Source organism: Dasypus novemcinctus, chromosome 28 (genome assembly GCF_030445035.2).
Source record: "Dasypus novemcinctus isolate mDasNov1 chromosome 28, mDasNov1.1.hap2, whole genome shotgun sequence".
In the NCBI taxonomy this organism is placed as follows: Eukaryota; Metazoa; Chordata; class Mammalia; order Cingulata; family Dasypodidae; genus Dasypus; species Dasypus novemcinctus.
In genome coordinates, this window is record NC_080700.1 from 43134574 (window position 1) to 43153016 (window position 18443).

Below are 18443 nucleotides of genomic sequence, written 5' to 3' on the forward strand. Positions count from 1 at the left end.
TACTTGGAGCTGGTTTTTGTCCCTGGGTCAAGGTGAGTCTCTTGTAGGCTGCACATGGGTGGCTCGTGTTTTTTTATTCATTCTGTCAGCCTGTTTCTTTTGACTGGGGAGTTTAAACCATCCACATTCAATGATACTACTGTAAATGTACTATTTACTTCCACCATTTTATACTTTGGTTTTCATATGTCGTATCTCATTTTTGTCTGTCTTTTTACACTCTTGGTTATCCTTTCTGCTATTCTTTCTTCTATACTCTCCTCCAAGTCTCTTTTCTGTCTTTCTCTTTCAGGCTTTAAGACTTCCTTTAATATTTCCTACAAAGGTAGATTCTTTTTTATAACCTCTCTTAGTTTCTGTTTGTGAATATTTTAAAGTCACATTCATATTTGAAGGACAGTTTTGCTGGATAAAGAATTCTTGGCTGACAATTTTTCTCTCTTAGTATCTGTATTAATCAGGCTTCTCTAGAGAAACAGGATCAACAGGACAGATCTGTCAATAGTATGAGATTTTATCAGAATCTCTCAAGTGATCGTGGGATGCACCAGCCCAGGTTCCACAGGCAGGCTGAAACCAGGGGCTCCAACGAAAGCCCAATGAAGGTCCTTGATGAGTTTCTGGGAGATGTTGTCTGTCCAAAGACAAGCTGGGAAATTCTCTCTCAATGCTGAAATCACTTCCCCTTTTAAGGCATTCAACTGATTGGATAAAGCATCACTCATTGCTGATGGCAATCTCCCTCACTGATGTAGATGTAACCAGTTATCTATGCAGTAAAGTCACTGGTGACTAAAGTCCCTAATTGTCCTTGTATTACAATTAGCCCAGTGCTTCCTTGACCAAACAACTGGGCACAATTACCTGGCTGAGTTGACACATTAGCCTAGCCATCACAATATCCTAATTATATCATACCACTGTCTTCGTACCTCCATGATTTTTGATGTGAATTCTGCACTAAGTCTTACTGTGCATCCCTTGTACATGATGGTTTGCTTCTCCCTTGCTGCTCTCAGAATTTTCTCTTATCTTTGACATTCTCAGTAGTATATGTCTTGGAGTAGGTCTATTCAGATTTATTCTGGTTGGGGTACACTGCACTTCTTGGACACATAAGTTCATTTCTTTTGTGAGAGGGAAATTTTCAGCTATTATTTCCTCAAACACTCTTTCTGTCCCCTTTCCCTTTTCTTCTCCTTCTGGAATTCCCATGACACGTATGTTGTTGTGTTTCATGTTGTCATTCAACTTCCTAAGCCCCTGCTCAATTTTTTCCATTTTTTTCTCACCTCAATTTCAGTTGTTCTGTCTTTAGTATCACTTATTCTTTCTTCTATCATTTTGAGTCTGCTATTGTATGCCTCTAATGTGTTTTTTTATCTCACATATTATGTCTTTCATTCCCATGAGCTCTGTTACTTTTCTATTCAGGATTTCAAATTTTTCTTTGTGCTCACTCAATGTCTTCTTGATGTCATTGATCTCTTTAGCAATAATGCTTTTCAATTCATTAATTTGATTTTGGAAATTTGAGTGCATCTTGTTGATTAGTTCTCTCAAATCCTGTGTCTCTTCTGGAGCTTTAATAAATTCCTTTTCTTGGGCTATGTGTTCCATTTTCTTACTATGGCTTGTAATTTTTGCTGATGTCTAGGCATCTGATTAGGATGGTGAGTTTACTCAGATGCTCAATATCTCTCTCTTTTGTAGGGATTTAGTGGCAGGGGACTTGTATGTTACTGCTGCTCTTTGATTCTTGGTTCAACCTGGATCATTAGGATTATCCCTGTTAGTTGCTCAAAACTGGGCCTGGACCCAATACTGGGTTGCAGATCTGCTTTCTGGGGTCTTGGGGAGGGAGGCTATAAAGACTGGAAAAAACCTTTTCTCATTTATTTACTTTTAATTTCCTCACTTGCACTTCCTTGGCCTGCCAGCAGGTGGTGGTCTTTGACAGCCCTCTCAGTTCAATATTTGCTGCAACGTGGACCAGATCAATGTGATAGAGGAACCTGCCTGGAGGCTGAGAGCCTGTAATTCAAACTTCCTCAGAGTAAGCTCTCCAGCCTTCTCTGGCAGCCCCCACCCTTTTCCTGGGAAGGGAATAATTCTGCTCCCCTCTGCATCCTCAACAACCAGTCCTGGTTAGTAGAGAAGGAAGTTGGGAGGGTCAGATCTCTCTAGCCCCGTGCTGGCTCCAAGGCAAACAATGGCGCGACCCGCCCAGCCTGGAAGGACTCCTGGGCACAGCAGACCAGCTCGTGGGTCAGAAGCTGAGTCAGCCTGAGGCTGTGTCGCTCTCCCCCCTTTCCTGGGGTGGTGGATCCCTGGGGTCCCCCTTGTCTGTAGCCACTGACTCTGAGACCTGAGCTTTCCAAAGGTTTATAGGGTGGGGGTGAATGCCAGCAGGTGCACTTTTCTACCCCTCCTCCCCCCCTTGTGGCTTTTTTTTTTCTTGCTATCTGTTCTCTGTGTCCATTCACTGTGTGTTCTTCTGTGTCTGTACTTATTTTTATTTATTTCCTCCCCCCCTTGTGGCTTGCTTGTTGTTTGCTCTCTGTGTCCATTCGCTGCGTGCTCTTCTATGTTTTAACTTGTCTCCCTTTTTATTGCATCACCTTGCTGAGTCGGCTCTCCACGGTGCCTGCGGGCCGGTGGCGCTCCGCTGTGTGCAGGCGATCCTGCCTTCACAAGGAGGCCCCGGGACGCGAACCAAGGGCCTCCCATATAGTAGACAGGAGCCCAACTGATTGAGCTACAGCTGCTTCTGTAGTTTGCCATAGTACTTCTTCTCCTTTGCCCCTCTCTCTTCCAGGCTGTGTCCAGCCTTCCCTTGGTATCCTAAGCCCTAGAAGATTTTTTCCCACACTGTTTCTGCCTGTCCTCTAGCTACTTTTTCTGGGAGAGAAAAGAGTCCTGTGTCTTTCTAGTCTGCTATCTTCCCGGAAGTCCTCTTTCTTTTTTAATGTAAGCATTTAGAGCTACACACTTCCTTCTTAGCACTGCCTTCACTCCATCCATAAGATTTGATATGTTGTATTTTCATTTTCATTCACCTCAAGATATTTCCTAATTTCCCTTCTGATTTCCTCTTTAACCCATTGGTTGTTTAAGTTTATGTTGTTTAATTTCCACATATTTGTGAATTTTCCATTTTTTCCTGTTATTGATTTTTAGCGTTATTCCTTTGTGGTCAGAATATATACTGTATGACTTTAATATTTTTTATTTTGTTGAGAGTTGTTTTGTGACATAACATATAGTCTATCCTAGCAAATGATCCATGTGCCCTTGAGAAGAATGTGTATTCTGGTTTTATTGGGTGAAGTGTTCTATATATCTATCTGATGAGTCTAGATGATTTAGAGTATCATTCAAGTCTTGTATTTCCTTATTGATTTTTTCAACTGTATATTCTACCCATTATTGAGAGTGGTATATTAAAGTCTCCTACTATTAATGTAGAACTGTCAGTTTCTCCCTTCAAATCTGTTAGTATTTGTTTCATATATTTTGGGACACTGCTGTTAAGTGCATATAAATTTACAATTGTTACTTCTTTTTGTTGAATTGTCCCCTTTTCAGTATAAAATGATCATCTTTGCCACTCATAATTGCTGTTGACTTAAAGTTTATTTTATCTGACATTAGTATAGCTACTCCAGTTCTTTTGGTTACTACTTGCATGGTATATATTTTTTCCATCCTTTCACTTTAACCTACTTATATCTTTGAATTTAAGGTGAGTCTCTTGCCGACAGCATATAGTTGGGTCCTGCTTTTTTAATCCAGTCTGCCAATCTCTGTCTTTTGACTGGAAAGTTTAAGCAGTTTACATTTTAAGTCACTATGGATAATACTGCTATTTTGTTATTTAGCCTTTCTAAGTCTTATACCTTTTTTGTCCTTCACTTCCTTTAATGCCTACCTTTATATTTATTTGTTTTTTTATTGTGCCATATTGAGTGCCTTCTCATTTCTATCTGGATATAGATTTCATCTGTTTTCTTCGTGGTTTAAATTTAACATCATAAATCTATTGCAATCACATTTGGTATGATGCCCACTTAACTTCATTAGTATACCCTCTACTTTTCCATATTCCTCTGCCCCCACTTTTTTTGTGTTTGTTACCATTTATATAATTACATTGTACATTTTACATTCTATGTCCAAAATCATAGATTTATCATTACTTTTTATGCATTTGCATTTTAGCACCTGGAAGGAAGATGTGGAGTTACATACCAAATGATACACTACAAAAATACTGGTATTTATAATTATCCAGTGGTTCCCTTTACTGCAGGTCTTTATTTCTTTATGTCCCTTTGAACCACTGTCTAATGCCTTTTCCTTTCAGTCTGAAGAACTCCCTTTAGCACTGCTTGGAGGGCAGGTCTCATGGTGAGGAACTCCCTCAGCTTTTGCATATCAGAGAATGTCTTAATCTCCCCCTCATTTTTGAAAGAGAGTCTCAGCTGAAATAAAATTCTTGACTGAAAGTTTTTTTTTCCTTTCAGTACTTAAAGTATTTCAATCCACAGTCTTCTTGCTACCGTGGTTTCTGATGAGAAATTGGTACTTAGTCTAATGGGGTCTCCCTTGTGTGTAACACATTGATTTCCTCTCACAGCTTTCAGGACCTCTCCTTCCACTTTGCGTTCATTAGTGTGATCACTATATGGTGGGCTGTATTTTTCTTCATGTTTAGCCTGCTGGATATTCTCTGGGCTTCTTGTATGTGCATGTCACATCTTTTCCTATGTTTGGGAAGTTCTCTGCCATTTTTTCTTTGAATGTTCCTTCCGCTTGTTTCTCTCTTTCTTCTATTTCTGGGACTCCCATAATGCATGTATTAGTGTGCTTGATGGTGCCCCAGAGGCGTCTTAGGCTATTTTTTACTTTTAATAATTCTTTTTTCCTTCTCCTCCTTAGTCTGACTCACTTCAAATGTCTTGTCCTTTGAGTTCACTGAGTCATTCTTCTGCCATCTCTAACTGCTCTTGATGTACCCCTGGGAATTTTTTTCGTTTCAGTTTTTTTTTTGGTTTTCAACTCCAGGAGTTCTGTTTGGTTCCTTTAAAAAATTTCTATCTCTTTATGAAGACTTTCATCTTGCTCATTCATTCTTTTCTTCATAGTCTTTCTCTGCATTTTCCTTCATTTCCTTGAGCATTTTTAAAAAAGATTTATTTATTTATTTGTTTATTTATTTATTTCTCTCCCCCCCCCAGTTGTCTGCTCTCTGTGTCCATTCGCTGTGTGTTCTTCTGTGACTGCTTCTATCCTTATCAGCGGCACCGGGAATCTGTGTGTCTTTTTTGTTGTGTCATCTTGTGTGTCAGCTCTCCGTTTGTGCAGCGCCATTCTTGGGCAGGTTGTACTTTCTTTCACACTGGGTGGCTCTCTTATGGGGTGCACTCCTTGCGCATGGTGCTCCCCTACACCGGGGACACCCTTGTTTGGCACGGTACTCCTTGCGCACATTAGCACTGCACGTGGGCCAGCTCCACACGGGTTAAGGAGGCCCAGGGTTTGAACCGAACACCTTCCATGTGGTAGGCGGACGCCCTATCTATTGGGCCAAGTCCACTTCCCTCCTTGAGCATTTTTAAGATCATTTCTTAAAGGCTTTTATCGGTGTGTCCACATTCTTTCATCTTTGTTGGAGTTTTCTGGATTTTTATCCTTTCCTTTTGGTGGGCCATCATTTCCTATTTCTTTGTCGTGTACTCTTTTGTTGCACATTGTACATTTTAATATTTTAAAATGTTAACTCTGGGCTTTATTTCCTGGTTTTGTAGCCAGCTGGTGATATGACGGAGATTCTCTCGAGCTTTAACCCTCCTGTCAGGAAGGTCTGCCCAAGGCAAATGCGCTGTGCAGGGCGTTCCCCGACTTCCTGGGCCCCTGTCTTGTTCTGGGCTCTTGTCAGTTGTTCTGGAGTTCTCCTGTTTACAGGAGTTTGGCTGTCCCCTCTGTTTCCCAGGAGACAGGCCTCCCTCTCCCCAGTGTTTGCAGCCAGCAGGCCTTTGCCCCGGCTGGTCCACCTCTGTATTCTCTTAAGTCCTTTCGTTTTCACATGCTGCTTTTGCCTGGAGGGCAGTTCTGGGAGGAGGGACATGCCAGAGCGGCCTTTCCCAAGTCAGTATTTCCCAAGTGAGTCTTTTCTAACCAAAACAGGGCCAGGGACCCATGGAGGGGTGGAGACTGTCTCCAAAATGCCCCGTGGAGGGGGTCAGGAAGGGCGCCGGCAACTTCTCCCATGGCTCCCCAAAGCCGAGCTTTCCTGGCCTGCCCAGTAGATGCAGCAAGTGTCCCCACAGCCCTGCAGAAGCGCAGCATCCTTCAGTCTCCACTGCCGCCACCCTTGTCCAGGGAGGGATGGAACATCGGCTGCCACCAAAAGCAAGGGTCAGTGATTGGCCATGCCCTCCCCTGGCCCCGGGGAAGCATTCCTTTCTGTCCCTTTCTGTCACCAGTGAGCTAGCTGGGGGCTGGACCCAACGGCAGCCCGCCATGAGAGTGGGACCGGCATCAGTAGCTGCTGTGTGGAGAGAGCAATTTACTGGTCTTTATCATGATTTATCAGCCTCTTCCACTCTGCCCTGGAGGCTGTACAGGGTTCTTCTGGCCTCCAGAGTTTCAAGATAGTTGTTTCAGACAGTCATTGCTGGTTTCATAGCTGTTCTGTGGAGGGACTGAGTCCTGGAGCTCCTATTCCTCCATCTTCCCACAATCTTTCAAATTAATTTTTGTATGTGGTGTAAGGTAGAAGTTGAAGTTCATTCTTTCCAAGTAGATATCCAGGTAGTCTAGTACCCTTTTTAAAAGGACTTTCATTTCCCCATTGACTTTGGTGCCTTTGTTGAAAATTAAAAGACTGTTGTGTGTCTTTTTCTTGCTTTCTATTTGGTTCCACTGATCTATTTGTGTATTATTATGCTAAAACCACTTAACTGGTGCATTTTTTTTTTAAGATTTATTTTTATTTATTTCTCTCCCCTTCACCCCCCCACCCTAGTTGTCTGCTCTCTGTGTCCATTTGCTCTGTGTTCTTCTGTGTCTGCTTGTATTCTTGTCAGTGGCACCAAGAATCTGTGTCTCATTTTGTTGTGTCATCTTGCTGCTTCAGCTCTCCTTGTGTGCGGTGCCATTCCTGGGCAGGCTGCACTTTTTTCATGCAGGGCAGCTCTCCTTACAGGGCGCACTCCTTGCACGTGGGGCTCCCCTACGCGGGGGACACCCCTGTGTGGCACGGCACTCCTTGCGCACAGCAGCACTGCGCGTGGGCCAGCTCCACACGGGTCAGGAGGCCTGGGGATAGTAGATGGATGCTCTTTTCAGCTGATCCACATCCGCTTCCCTTAACTGCTGCATTTTATTTATGGTAGTTTTATAGTACGTCTGAAGTCAGGTAGTATAAGTCCTCCACCTTTCCTCTTCCTTTTCCTCTTCCATCAAGTATGGTAGATGTATGGCTTTGTGATATTTTAAACATACTCTCATTATAGGCATATTCATCATTCATTCATTCATTCATTCACTTATTTAGAAACATTAATTGAATGTTTACTTTAGGCCTAGAATTGTGATATATCGAATATTAGTCAGTGTTCTCTAGGGAAACAACTGCCAGGCAATATCTGTAAATAGTATGAGATTCTATAAAATTGTCTCACGTGACTGTGGGAACACACAAATCCAAATAACGCAGGGCAGGCTGCAAACCAAGGGCTCCAGTGAAGGTCTTTATGAATTCCTGGGAGATGCTGGCTATCTGAAGCAGAGATGGGAATTCTCTCTCTGAATGCTGAACTCTCTTCCCCTTTTAAGGCCTTCGAATGATTGGACGAGCTGTCACTCATTGCTGATGGCCGTTTCCTCCGTTGATTGTAGATGTGACCAGCCATCTATGCCATCAACGCACTGATGATTAAAGTCCATGAAATGCCCTTGTATTACAGTTAGCCCCGTGCTGGCTTGACCTGGCTGAGTTGACACATGAGCCTAACCATCATGTATGGTAGATGTGTGGCAGAAACTTGTATGATGGGTCACGAGTCCTCAATTATAGTCATAGCTCTTTAGCTTATTATATGGCCTTAGACGGTCACAAAACTTCTCCAAACTTGAGAGGCCTCATCAGGGAAATGAGGATCAGCCCGTTCTTTTGATCTCTTGCAGAAGTAGTATAATGTAATGGTTAGGAACCCAGACTCCAAAACCGACTTCTTAGGTCCATGTTCCGGCTTCTCTGGTGGCAAGGAGTGTGACCCGGGGCACACCCTTTAACTCGTCTGTGTCTTGGGGTGGTTGTGTTTCACGTAACAGAATGTTAGGTTCAGATAACACCCCCTCTACGCGAGAGTCCAGGGGAACATTCAGCAGCCTTGGCAGAGGCAGATAAGGCCTGTGCTCGGAGGGAGAGCGACTCCCTCGCCTTCACCCACGGAGTGCTAGAGCCCTGGCCCACCCCTTCCCGGGCTCCTGTGTGGACCTGCCCCATTAAAACCACGGCTCGCACCCTTGCTCCTCAAGACGTGGGCCAGCAGCGTGGGCGTCACCCGGGAGCTGCTCAGAAATGCAGAACCTCGGGTCCAGCCCAGACCTAGAGTCAGAATCTGCAGTTTAACAAGAGTCCCAGGCTAGCCCTCTGCTTGTGCAAGTTTGAGACTCGCTGGGGGAGCGCTGGTGATTTTAAACCTTGAGTAAAGGAAGACATTTATTTGGGATTCTTCAACAGTCTAAGGATTTGCTGGCCAACATAAGGGCCATCGGCCACGTGTGGCTACTGAGTATTTGAAATATGACTAATCCTGAGATTTTTTCCTGAGTGTAAGATATGCATGGGATTCTGAAGATGTATGAAAACAAGAATGTAGACTATCTCGTTAATCATTTTTATATTGATATGTGTTGAAATGATAATATTTTGGATATATGGGTTCAAGAAGCTATACTACTAAAATTAACTTTCCCAGTTTCTTGTTTTAATGTAACAACTAGAAGATTTTAAGGTTGCGTATTTGGCTAGCAGTACATTTCCGTTGGCTTAGATACCTCTACTGTGTGGTAAATATCACCTGTAGTTCGGAGCTCCTTTCCTTGGGTTTCTGCAAAGTTTCTGAAACGTCTTGTGCCTGTGCCTACGAGCACTTTCCTGGGAAGAGGGTTCGTCTTGCCATCAAGTTCTCAGACCCATTGGTTAAGGACCAGGATTTGGCTGCCCAACGCAGAAGGCGTTCCCACAAGTCCTGCCAGGGAGCCCTCCCCGGGCCCTGCTGGGGCGGGGCCGTCGCCCCATTTTGCAGACCCCGTCCCGGGGCCGCAGAGCCTGTCTTAGTAGAGCAGGGCCCGGATTCCCCACCGCTGGGGCCCTGCCCCTGGGGAGCCCATCGTGTGGGCAGTGAGGGTCCTGAGAAGTTTGGGATGGCCCTGCGGGGACACTTCAGAGCTGCCGCAGACGGCGGTACTTCATGACTCCGTGTTGTTCATCATTGAACACAGTTCTGAGGGATGGAAGCGTTGGGGGCACACTTCCTTGGAGACAAGGTAGGCAAGGGCAGGTCCAGAACGTTCTCTGTTAGGGTTGAACCCTGGGATGAGCCTGACCCTGAGAGCATGGGTGGAAGGGTGGCCCTTCGGGAGGCTTTTCCAAGACTCCAAAGGTCCACCCTTACCCCTGGGGTGACAGCAGGAGTCCATCCACGTGCGCCCGTAGGTGACTGGTCTGGAGGATGGGGGCTAAACTTCAGGGAGAACGAATGGACCTAATGCCCACCAGACTCCACCTGAGCCCCATCGAGGACAGAGTCGGGCTCTGACAAGCCGGCTGCGTGACGCAGGACCGTCGTGCGATGGCCCCCGCGTCCCGCTGGCCCCCGCGTCCCGCTGGCCTGGACCATCGTGCGATGGCCCCCGCGTCCCGCTGGCCTGGACCGTCGTGCGATGGCCCCCGCGTCCCGCTGGCCTGGACCGTCGTGCGATGGCCCCCGCGTCCCGCTGGCCTGGACCGTCGTGCGATGGCCCCCGCGTCCCGCTGGCCTGGACCGTCGTGCGATGGCCCCCGCGTCCCGCTGGCCTGCCCCCTCCCCAGCCCCGCTCTGATCTCAGCTAGCACCACTGTCCACCACGCTTGCACCACTAGCCACACTGGCCACGTGCTCTTCCTTGAGAAACATCCCGCCTCCGGGCGTTTCTGCGGCTGCTCGCCCCCTGGACGCTGCTCTCAGCTGGTCCCACGGCTCACTCCCCTGCCCTTCAAGACTTTGACCAAATGTCCCTTGTCCGGAGGCGCAAATACTTGCTGAATGATCGGATTCGACGTCACAGCTATTGTTTACTGAAAACGCCGTGCGCAGGGCTCACTCCTCTCCAGCAGTCTTGTTGCGACACATGCTGTTACCCCTTTCTGCTGAGGGTCCCAGGGGTTAAGTGACATGCTAAGGCCCTCGGCACCTGGCCGAGCTCCGCTTCCAGCCCAGGAGCCGTGAGTCCTGGCCCAGGCTTTTTGTGCCACCCTGTAGGGTTTGTTGAAGTCTTCCAGGGTGTGATTTCCCTGGACACCCCAGCAGAACGCGCCCTGCGTCAGCGGCCCTTCCCAAGCCCGAGCCACCCAGAAAGCGGTTAGCAGTTGAGGCGAAATGACGTGGGGTTTTTTGTTTTTTAAAGATTTATTTTTTATTTATTTCTCTCCCCCCCCCCCACCCAGTTGTCTGCTCTCTGTGTCCATTTGCTGTGTTCTTCTGTGACCGCTTCTATCCTTTTCAGCAGCACCAGGAATCTGTGTTTCTTTTTGCTGCGTGATCTTGCTGCATCAGCTCTCCGTGTGTGTGGCGCCATTCCTGGGCAGGCTGCACTTTCTTTCGCGCTGGGCGGCTCTCCTTATGGGTGCACTCCTTGCGCGTGGGGCTCCCCTACGTGGGGACACCCCTGCGTGGCAGGGCACTCCTTGCGCACATCAGCACTGTGCATGGGCCAGCTCCACACGGGTCAAGGAGGCCCGGGGTTTGAACCGCGGACCTCCCATGTGGTAGGCGGACGCCCTAACCACTGGGCCAAGTCCACTTCCTGAAATGATGTGTTAAATGTATTTATTCTTACTTAGTCTTTTTGTTTCTTAGGGTATTTACTCTAAATCCTAGTATTAATTCTATTAAGACTCTCCATTCCCATCCTTTCTTCTAAAGTCTTCCCTAATTTGTGCCCTTAAAAATCTATAATCAGGAAGCGGATTTGGCTCAATGGGTAGAGTATCCACCTACCATATGGGAGGTCCAGGGTTCAAACCCAGGGCCTCCTGACCCATGTGGTGAGCTGGCCCATGCGTGGTGTTGATGTGTGCAAGGAGTGTCCTGCCACACAGTGGACTCCCCCGTGTAGGGGAGCCCTACACACAAGGAGTGCACCCCGTAAGGAGAGCCGACCTGCGTGAAAAAAAGTGCAGCCTGCCCAGGAGTGGTGCCGCACACGTGGAGAGCTGACGCAGCAAGATGACGCAACAAAACAAGACACAGATTCTAGGTGCCACTGACAAGAATGCAAGTGGACAAAGAAGAATGCAGCAAATGGACTAAGAGAGCAGGCAACAGGGGCTGGGGGAAGGGAAGAGAAATAAATAAAAAATAAATCTTAAAAAAAAAAAGAGGGTGAAATGATGTTGTGGTAAGTATATTTATGCTTACTTAGTCTTTTTGTTTCTTAGGGTAAATACCCTTATTTACTCTAAACCCCAGTACAAATTCTATAGGGCTCTCCATTCCCATTCTTTCTTCTAAAATCTTCCTAATTTGTGCCCTTAAAAATCTGTAACCATTAGATTGAATTGTTAAGTGTTTAATTGAAACCTGCTCCCTTCGGAGAGAAGCGGCATTTGTGAGTTTGAGGAACACGAGTTCCCACAAGGCAAACGACGGGCTATTGCATCTTGTGCCAAGATGTTGCTTATCCCTCAGAGAGATTTATATTCTCTGAGAAACAGGGAGTTAGGGCTCGAAAAAGCTTATTAAATTTCCACCCATTACAAAAGTAGGATTACACATGGGCAGTATGTGGAAAAATGTCAGCCTCCCAAGAAGTCAAATAAGTGCAAAATTAGAACCAGCTGCTCGTCTGGGACCGTTTGAGGCAACGTTCCGGTTTTCCCTCGTCAGGGCTGGCGAGGCCGTGGGGAAGCGGGCGTTCCCACCAGCCACGGGCGTGCACCAGCCACGGGCGTGTCCGTCAGCTCTTGCCACTTTTCTGGAGGACGATTTAGGGACATACATCACAACCTTTAAAAACGCCTGTTTTGTGCAGCCCAGAGTATCAGTTACAGGAAACAGTCTCCACAAAGGCCTGGAGCGTTGCTAAATCTGTGCTGCGCGGACGTCTGGGCGGCTCCGCTCACGCGTGTTTTAGTTCTGCGGCGCCGGAGCGGCCCCGAGGGCTCTGCTTGGCCAGGCACGGGCCCCTCGTGTGCGTGCCACACGCCGCACAGCCAGGGGCCCGGAGAGCGCGGCGAGGGCCTGCTCGGCTGCTCAGGCAGCTGGGTGGGTGGCCTTTCCAAAAGGCCACTCGTGGCACGCGTGTGCGCCGCCGTGGGCCTCGGTCTTCCCGTGTTGGCTCCTGTGCCTCCAGAGGGCCCCGCGACACGCCGCGTTTCACAGACGAGGCCGCTGGGCGACAGAAAGCAGCCGGGGCACTCTGGGCCACTCCCCGGCTGCGGGGTTTTCTCTGGATTGTTGGGACCCCCCACCCCTCTTCCTTTGTAAAATAAAAGGGCGCTGGGCCTTGCCTGCAGCTTGAAAGTCACATTTGATAACTTTTTATTTTATTTTTTAAAAAATTTCTCTCCCTTTCCCTCCCCCCTGCCCCAGTTGTCTGCTCTCTGTGTCCATTCGCTGTGTGTTCTTCTTTGTCTGCTTCTGTTGTTGTCAGCGGCACTGGGAATCTGTGCTTCTTTTTGTTGTGTCATCTTGCTGCGTCAGCTCTCCGTGTGTGCGGCACCCCTCCTGGGCAGGCTGCATTTTTTTTGTGCAGGGTGGCTCAGGGCGCACTCCTTGTGCGTGGGACTCCCCTACACAGGGAACACCCCTGCGTGGCAGGGCACTCCTTGCGCGCATCAGCACTGCTCGTGGGCCAGCTCCACACGGGTCAGGAGGCTCTGGGTTTGAACTCTGGACCTCCCACGTGGTAGGCAGATGCTCTATCCGTTGAGCCAGATCTGCTTCCCCACATTCGGTAACTTGATGGCCTTTGGAGAAGGTGCCAAGGGCTCTCTCTGCCCGCCCCAGTGGGTCTCCTTGGCTTTTTCTTGGGCTCGCTTTTCTGCTGGTGGCTCTAAGAGAAGCAGGCTGAGGTCTTAGTCGCTTGTGGGCGAGGAGCTTTGGGTTGACGCAGCTGGCTGCTCAGAGGCTGTGCTCTGATCAGAGCGCGGAACCGGAAACCCCAGCCATGGAGGGGGCGCCTCCCGGCTCGGCAGGTAGGGGATCGAACTCCCCGGACACGGCACCCCAGCTCGACGGCGCCCCGAACCGGGAGCCCCGGGTCCGCTTCCTGCGCGACTTGTGACTCGCCATGTGGGTATGTGTCCCTCAACCTACGTGTAGGAGAAGGATGAGCTCTTACAGGGCTTCCTGGGTGCTTTGTAATTCTGGGATGCAGTTCAGGCTTGGAACTGCCTGGATGAGCCCAGATGTGCACCTTCTCCATCCACCCCTAAAATGCTGTGCATGCACAGAGCTGGGCACATCCGGGCACATGGAGTCTCCAGGACGCTCGGAGCCGGCAACCCGCAATGACCTGTCACCACGGCTAACTCACCTTCTGCTCACCACAACCACGTCACACCTTCTCTGTTCTTTTCAAACCCTATCCACCAGCCCCCTTCCTCCTCACTCTCAACAAATAAACCCCCTTTCCTGCTTTAGAAAGAAAATAGAAATAATCAGCCTGGAATTCCCTAATCTTCCTGATACAAAAAAAATTAACCTACCCGTGTCTGCACCCAACCCAGCCTCCTTCCCTGGCTGCAGTAGAAGCCAGTCCTCCAGCTGCACCTCGGACACGTCCTCTCCTGCCTGACTTGTACCCGGTGCCTCGCTCCTCTTTTTTTAAATTTTTTGCTTGCTCTTGGTTCCTGGGCTCAGGATACCCAGCCAACAGGGCTTGCCTGGGAGGCTCCTGGTTCCAGCATTTCAGGTCCTGCATCCTAGAAAACAAATCACCTCTTAGTCCTCGTATGCCTGGGAATTTTTGATTGGATGCGGGACATTGTGTACGAAAACCTGTAGGGAAGATCTGAAGCTCAGGCAGATGTTATCTTCCTCCACCAAGAATTTTCTTTTGCTTCCAGAAAACAGCTCTAGTAGGGGAAAATGGTCTTAACCCAGGCTGGAACTGAGCTAATTCAAAACTGGCTTTCAGTCTTTGTGAGGACTGGTCCCTTTCCAGGTGACTCTTACTCATAGGAGAAAGCCTGGAGGGCAGCTGAAGGTCTGGATGTTTCTCCAAGCCCCTGCTCTGTGGTAGGCCAGAACTCCCATCTCTTTCTCCCTAGTACTGGAAAACATCTGAAAGCACTCTGAAACTTCTTAGCCTACAATTTAGCAAATACTTTGAGGGGGAAGGCAGCATCCAGTGTCGTTTCTCTTCAGTGCCGATCCCTGTTCTCTGGAATCTGATCCCTCAGGTTCTGCCTTTGCAGCTTTGGAATCTAACTTTGGCCTCCCACTCCTGTCTGGCTGTTCAAAACTTTGCTCAGTGCCTGAGCCTCTCAGCTGCTGCTTTTAGCTTGACTTCTCCGTCTTCCATCCCTGTGCTGATCACACATTCATCAGAACCACACAGGGAAAAGGAGCTCCAAAAGTGAGGCTGGCCTTAGCATACTTCTCTTCTCTGTAGGATCGTGGGCCATTGCATGTCTGGGTAGGGCGATGATGTTTTTCTAATTGTTCTTTGCTCAAAAGTTTGCTCTAAAATAATTTAGTCTAACATAGACCAAAGTCAAGTCCCATGACGAATGTCATGTTATCAGACTTTTCAGCACCTCCATTCGCCTGCCTTTTTCTCCCAATCAGCTCACACCTTTTGTCATGCTCTCTACCATTATCTTCTACCCGCACTTTTTTATACTTCACTCATTCATACTTTCTCACCATTCCCTGCCTTTTTGAGTAACAAAACTTAAAAAAAAAAAATCTTTCCCCCATTCTAACAGTTGTATGGCTGTTGGCTGGTGACATTTTTTGGAGCCAGAGACTGGACACAGTGAAGCTGGTTGTGCTCCTGGGAAGAGTTAAAACTGGTTCTCTGCTGATGAGTTGTTGGTTTTGCATCGGTTTGTTTCTCCCTCTCTCTACTTCTCCCCATTCCCTGCCCCAGGCTCTCTTCTGAATTTTTGTTTTACAGTGTGGCCCTACTAGTTGGGAATTAGACGGGGAAATTATTTAGGTTTCTGCATTTCTCTTGAGTCAGCACTGAGATTGTCTGCATGCAAATGGTGGCAAATATTTAAGCAAATTAATAGTGAGAAGCAGTTTGTTTTGCCCTTTAGGCACAGGCATTTTGTGCTACTTATCTACATATCTAAGCTTGGCTTGCCCTAACCTCTGATGATAGTTTTTATTTTCATTTTAGATATCCACCCTATGTTATCCGTATTATTTTTCTTTCTATTTAGATGTGTCATAACTAGTAAGGAAGAGACTCGATATTTGACTCTGGGTCCATCTGATTCCCCGTCACGGGCACTTGGCCACCATGCTACACTGTTTTCCTCCTGGCTGTCCCTGGCTTGGATATTATCTGCCCTCCTGAGAGTTATCTTTGCATAACTGAGCAGAACTTCGTCCGTTTCTCTCCATGTGGTGCAAGTTAAAGAATTAGATTGTGTAACCCTTATTGCTAGGCCAAGACCGTATCTGGGTAAGACAGGGCCTCCTCAAGGCCATAAAACAGAATATGGGACAATTTGCTTTGGCAAAGTACGATCTAGTGCATGATTAACTTAATGTGAGTCAGGGAGCGCTGCTTTAATTTTTATTTTAATTTTTTTTTGTTATTTTGTTTTTGTTTACTTAATTTTTATTTTATATCTTGAAATTGGAACTGCAAAAAAAAAAATGGTTAACTATGAAGTGATTTATTTTATCTGTCATTCTTTGATTTTAGGGAAGTTTAATTAGCATTAACAGCACCTGCACAGAGATAGGCAACTTTGACAACGCTAATGTCACTGGAGAAATTGAGTTTGCCATTCGTTACTGCTTCAAAACCCGTTCTTTGGAAATATGCATTAAGGCTTGTAAGAACCTTGCCTATGGAGAGGAAAAAAAGAAAAAGTGCAACCCGTAAGTTTTTTTTTTTCACGTTTTGAAATAAAATAATAGACATATTCATTCTAAAATTCATATGGAAAAGTAAGTCGAAGAATAAGGCAATTGTCCATAGAACAGAAATGAAAAGAGTGACTTTATGAATTACTATAAAGCTGTAAGGGTTATAACAGTGTGTTGTTGAGGCAAGAATAGACAAATAGATCACCATAGCAGAATCAAAAGTCCAGGCACAGACCCTCACACTCCAGTATATACTGGAACTTGTATAATCAAGGGGCCGTTACGAATCATTGGGGAAAATATCTCCTTCCATAAACGGTGTTGGGAAAATGTTGGGAAAATTGGATATCCATAGAGGAAAAATAAAATTTAAATCCCATCTCACACAATTCATAAATAGATTAAAATTTAGTTTTCCCGTCTAATAGGTGTGCAACGGCACGTGGCTGTTCTTTTAGTGCTTGTTTCTTGGGTTCCTGGTGAGGATGAGCAGCTTTTCATACGTGCAAGAGCCAGCAAGGTCTCCACCACCAGAACAGTCAGTCAGGTTTCTGAGAAGGCTTGACTTTGGACTTCTAGCTTCCAAAGCTATGAGACAATAAATTCCTGCTGATTAAGCCAGCCAGGCTGTGGGATTTGTCGTAGCAGACCTGGAAAAATAAGTCACTTCTAAATATCTTATTGGTCTAGAAAGAGAGCATGGGGGAAATTAGAAAGCATTTTGAAAAATGCAAATTTCAAAATGTGACTACAGGAAAAGTAGTCCTTATATTTAAAAAGAAGAAAGGTTTAAAATTATCTAAACTTCCATTTTAAAATGTTAGAAAGCAGGCAAACTGATTGCAAAATAAGGATGGAAATAGTAAAGGTCAGAAATTAATGAAATAGAAAACAATGGAGAAAAACCAGTGAACTCAGAAGTTGGTTTTTAAAAAGATTAGAACAATTGATAAACCCTATCTAAATTGATCACAATATAAAAAGAGAGAATATGCAAATTACTGATATTAACAATGAAAAAAAGAAAAAGAAGACATCACTACAGAGCTTGCAGACATTAAAAAGAATAAAGGAATATTTTGAGAAAGTTGGTGCCAAGAAATTTAAGAACTCTGATGAAGTGGACACATTTTGTAAATGACACAATTTACCAAAGCTGATGTGAGATGAAATGGAAGATTTTAGTAATCCTAAATCTGTTAGAGAGATTACATTTGTAATTTGGCATTATCTGGTAAAATTGAAAATGCACGTACCCTGTCACACAGTAAATAGACTCCTGGTATATGGACACTGAGAAATAGAATGTTCATAGTAGAATTCTTTATAATAGCAGCAACTAGGGAATAATACACATGTTCAACAGGCTAAATTAATCATGGTATTCTCATACAATGGAATAATATGTTGAATATAAATGAGCTATAGCTACATACAGCAAACATATATACATCTCCAAAACATTTGTTAAATTTTTAAAAAACAAGTTAAAGAAGAATATAACAGTATGATTCCACTTCTATAGAAGTTCAAGAACAGGAAACACTAATATATTTGGGAAAATAGTGAAACTGTAAAGAAAACCAAGGGAGGGAAACGGACTTTGGCCCAGTGGTTAGGGCGTCCGTCTACCACATGGGAGGTCCGCGGTTCAAACCCCGGGCCTCCTTGACCCGTGTGGAGCTGGCCCATGCGCAGTGCTGATGCGCGCAAGGAGTGCCGCGCCACGCAGGGTGTCCCCCGCGTAGGGGAGCCCCACGCGCAAGGAGTGCACCCATAAGGAGAGCCGCCCAGTGCGAAGGAGGGAGCAGCCTGCCCAGGAATGGCGCCGCCCACACTTCCCGTGCCACTGACGACAACAGAAGCGGACAAAGAAACAAGAAACAAGACGCAGCAAAAAGACACAGAAAACAGACAACCAGGGGAGGGGAGGGGAATTAAATAAATAAAAATAAATCTTTAAAAAAAAAAAAAAAGAAAACCAAGGGAATGAAAAATAACATATTTGAGATTATGATGGGGCAGGCATTGCCGTCTCCAGCTGGGTGGTAGGGACGGGTGTGTATTTCACATATAGTGTTTTACACGTGAGGGCTTATGCTGAACCACCTAAGG

The 18443-nt window shown here is 46.2% G+C and overlaps 1 protein-coding gene across 5 annotated transcripts in view; it reads left to right on the forward strand.

Moving 5' to 3' along the window:
* SYTL3 (synaptotagmin like 3) overlaps window positions 1–18443 on the forward strand; it is an 87244-nt gene that overhangs the window by 62277 nt on the left and 6524 nt on the right. For all 5 annotated transcript variants that reach the window (XM_004462904.5, XM_023590085.3, XM_023590084.2 and 2 more), the window contains one exon: window positions 16162–16340. In XM_004462904.5, the coding sequence (XP_004462961.1) occupies window positions 16162–16340 (179 nt within the window). The remainder of the gene's footprint in view (window positions 1–16161; window positions 16341–18443) is intronic.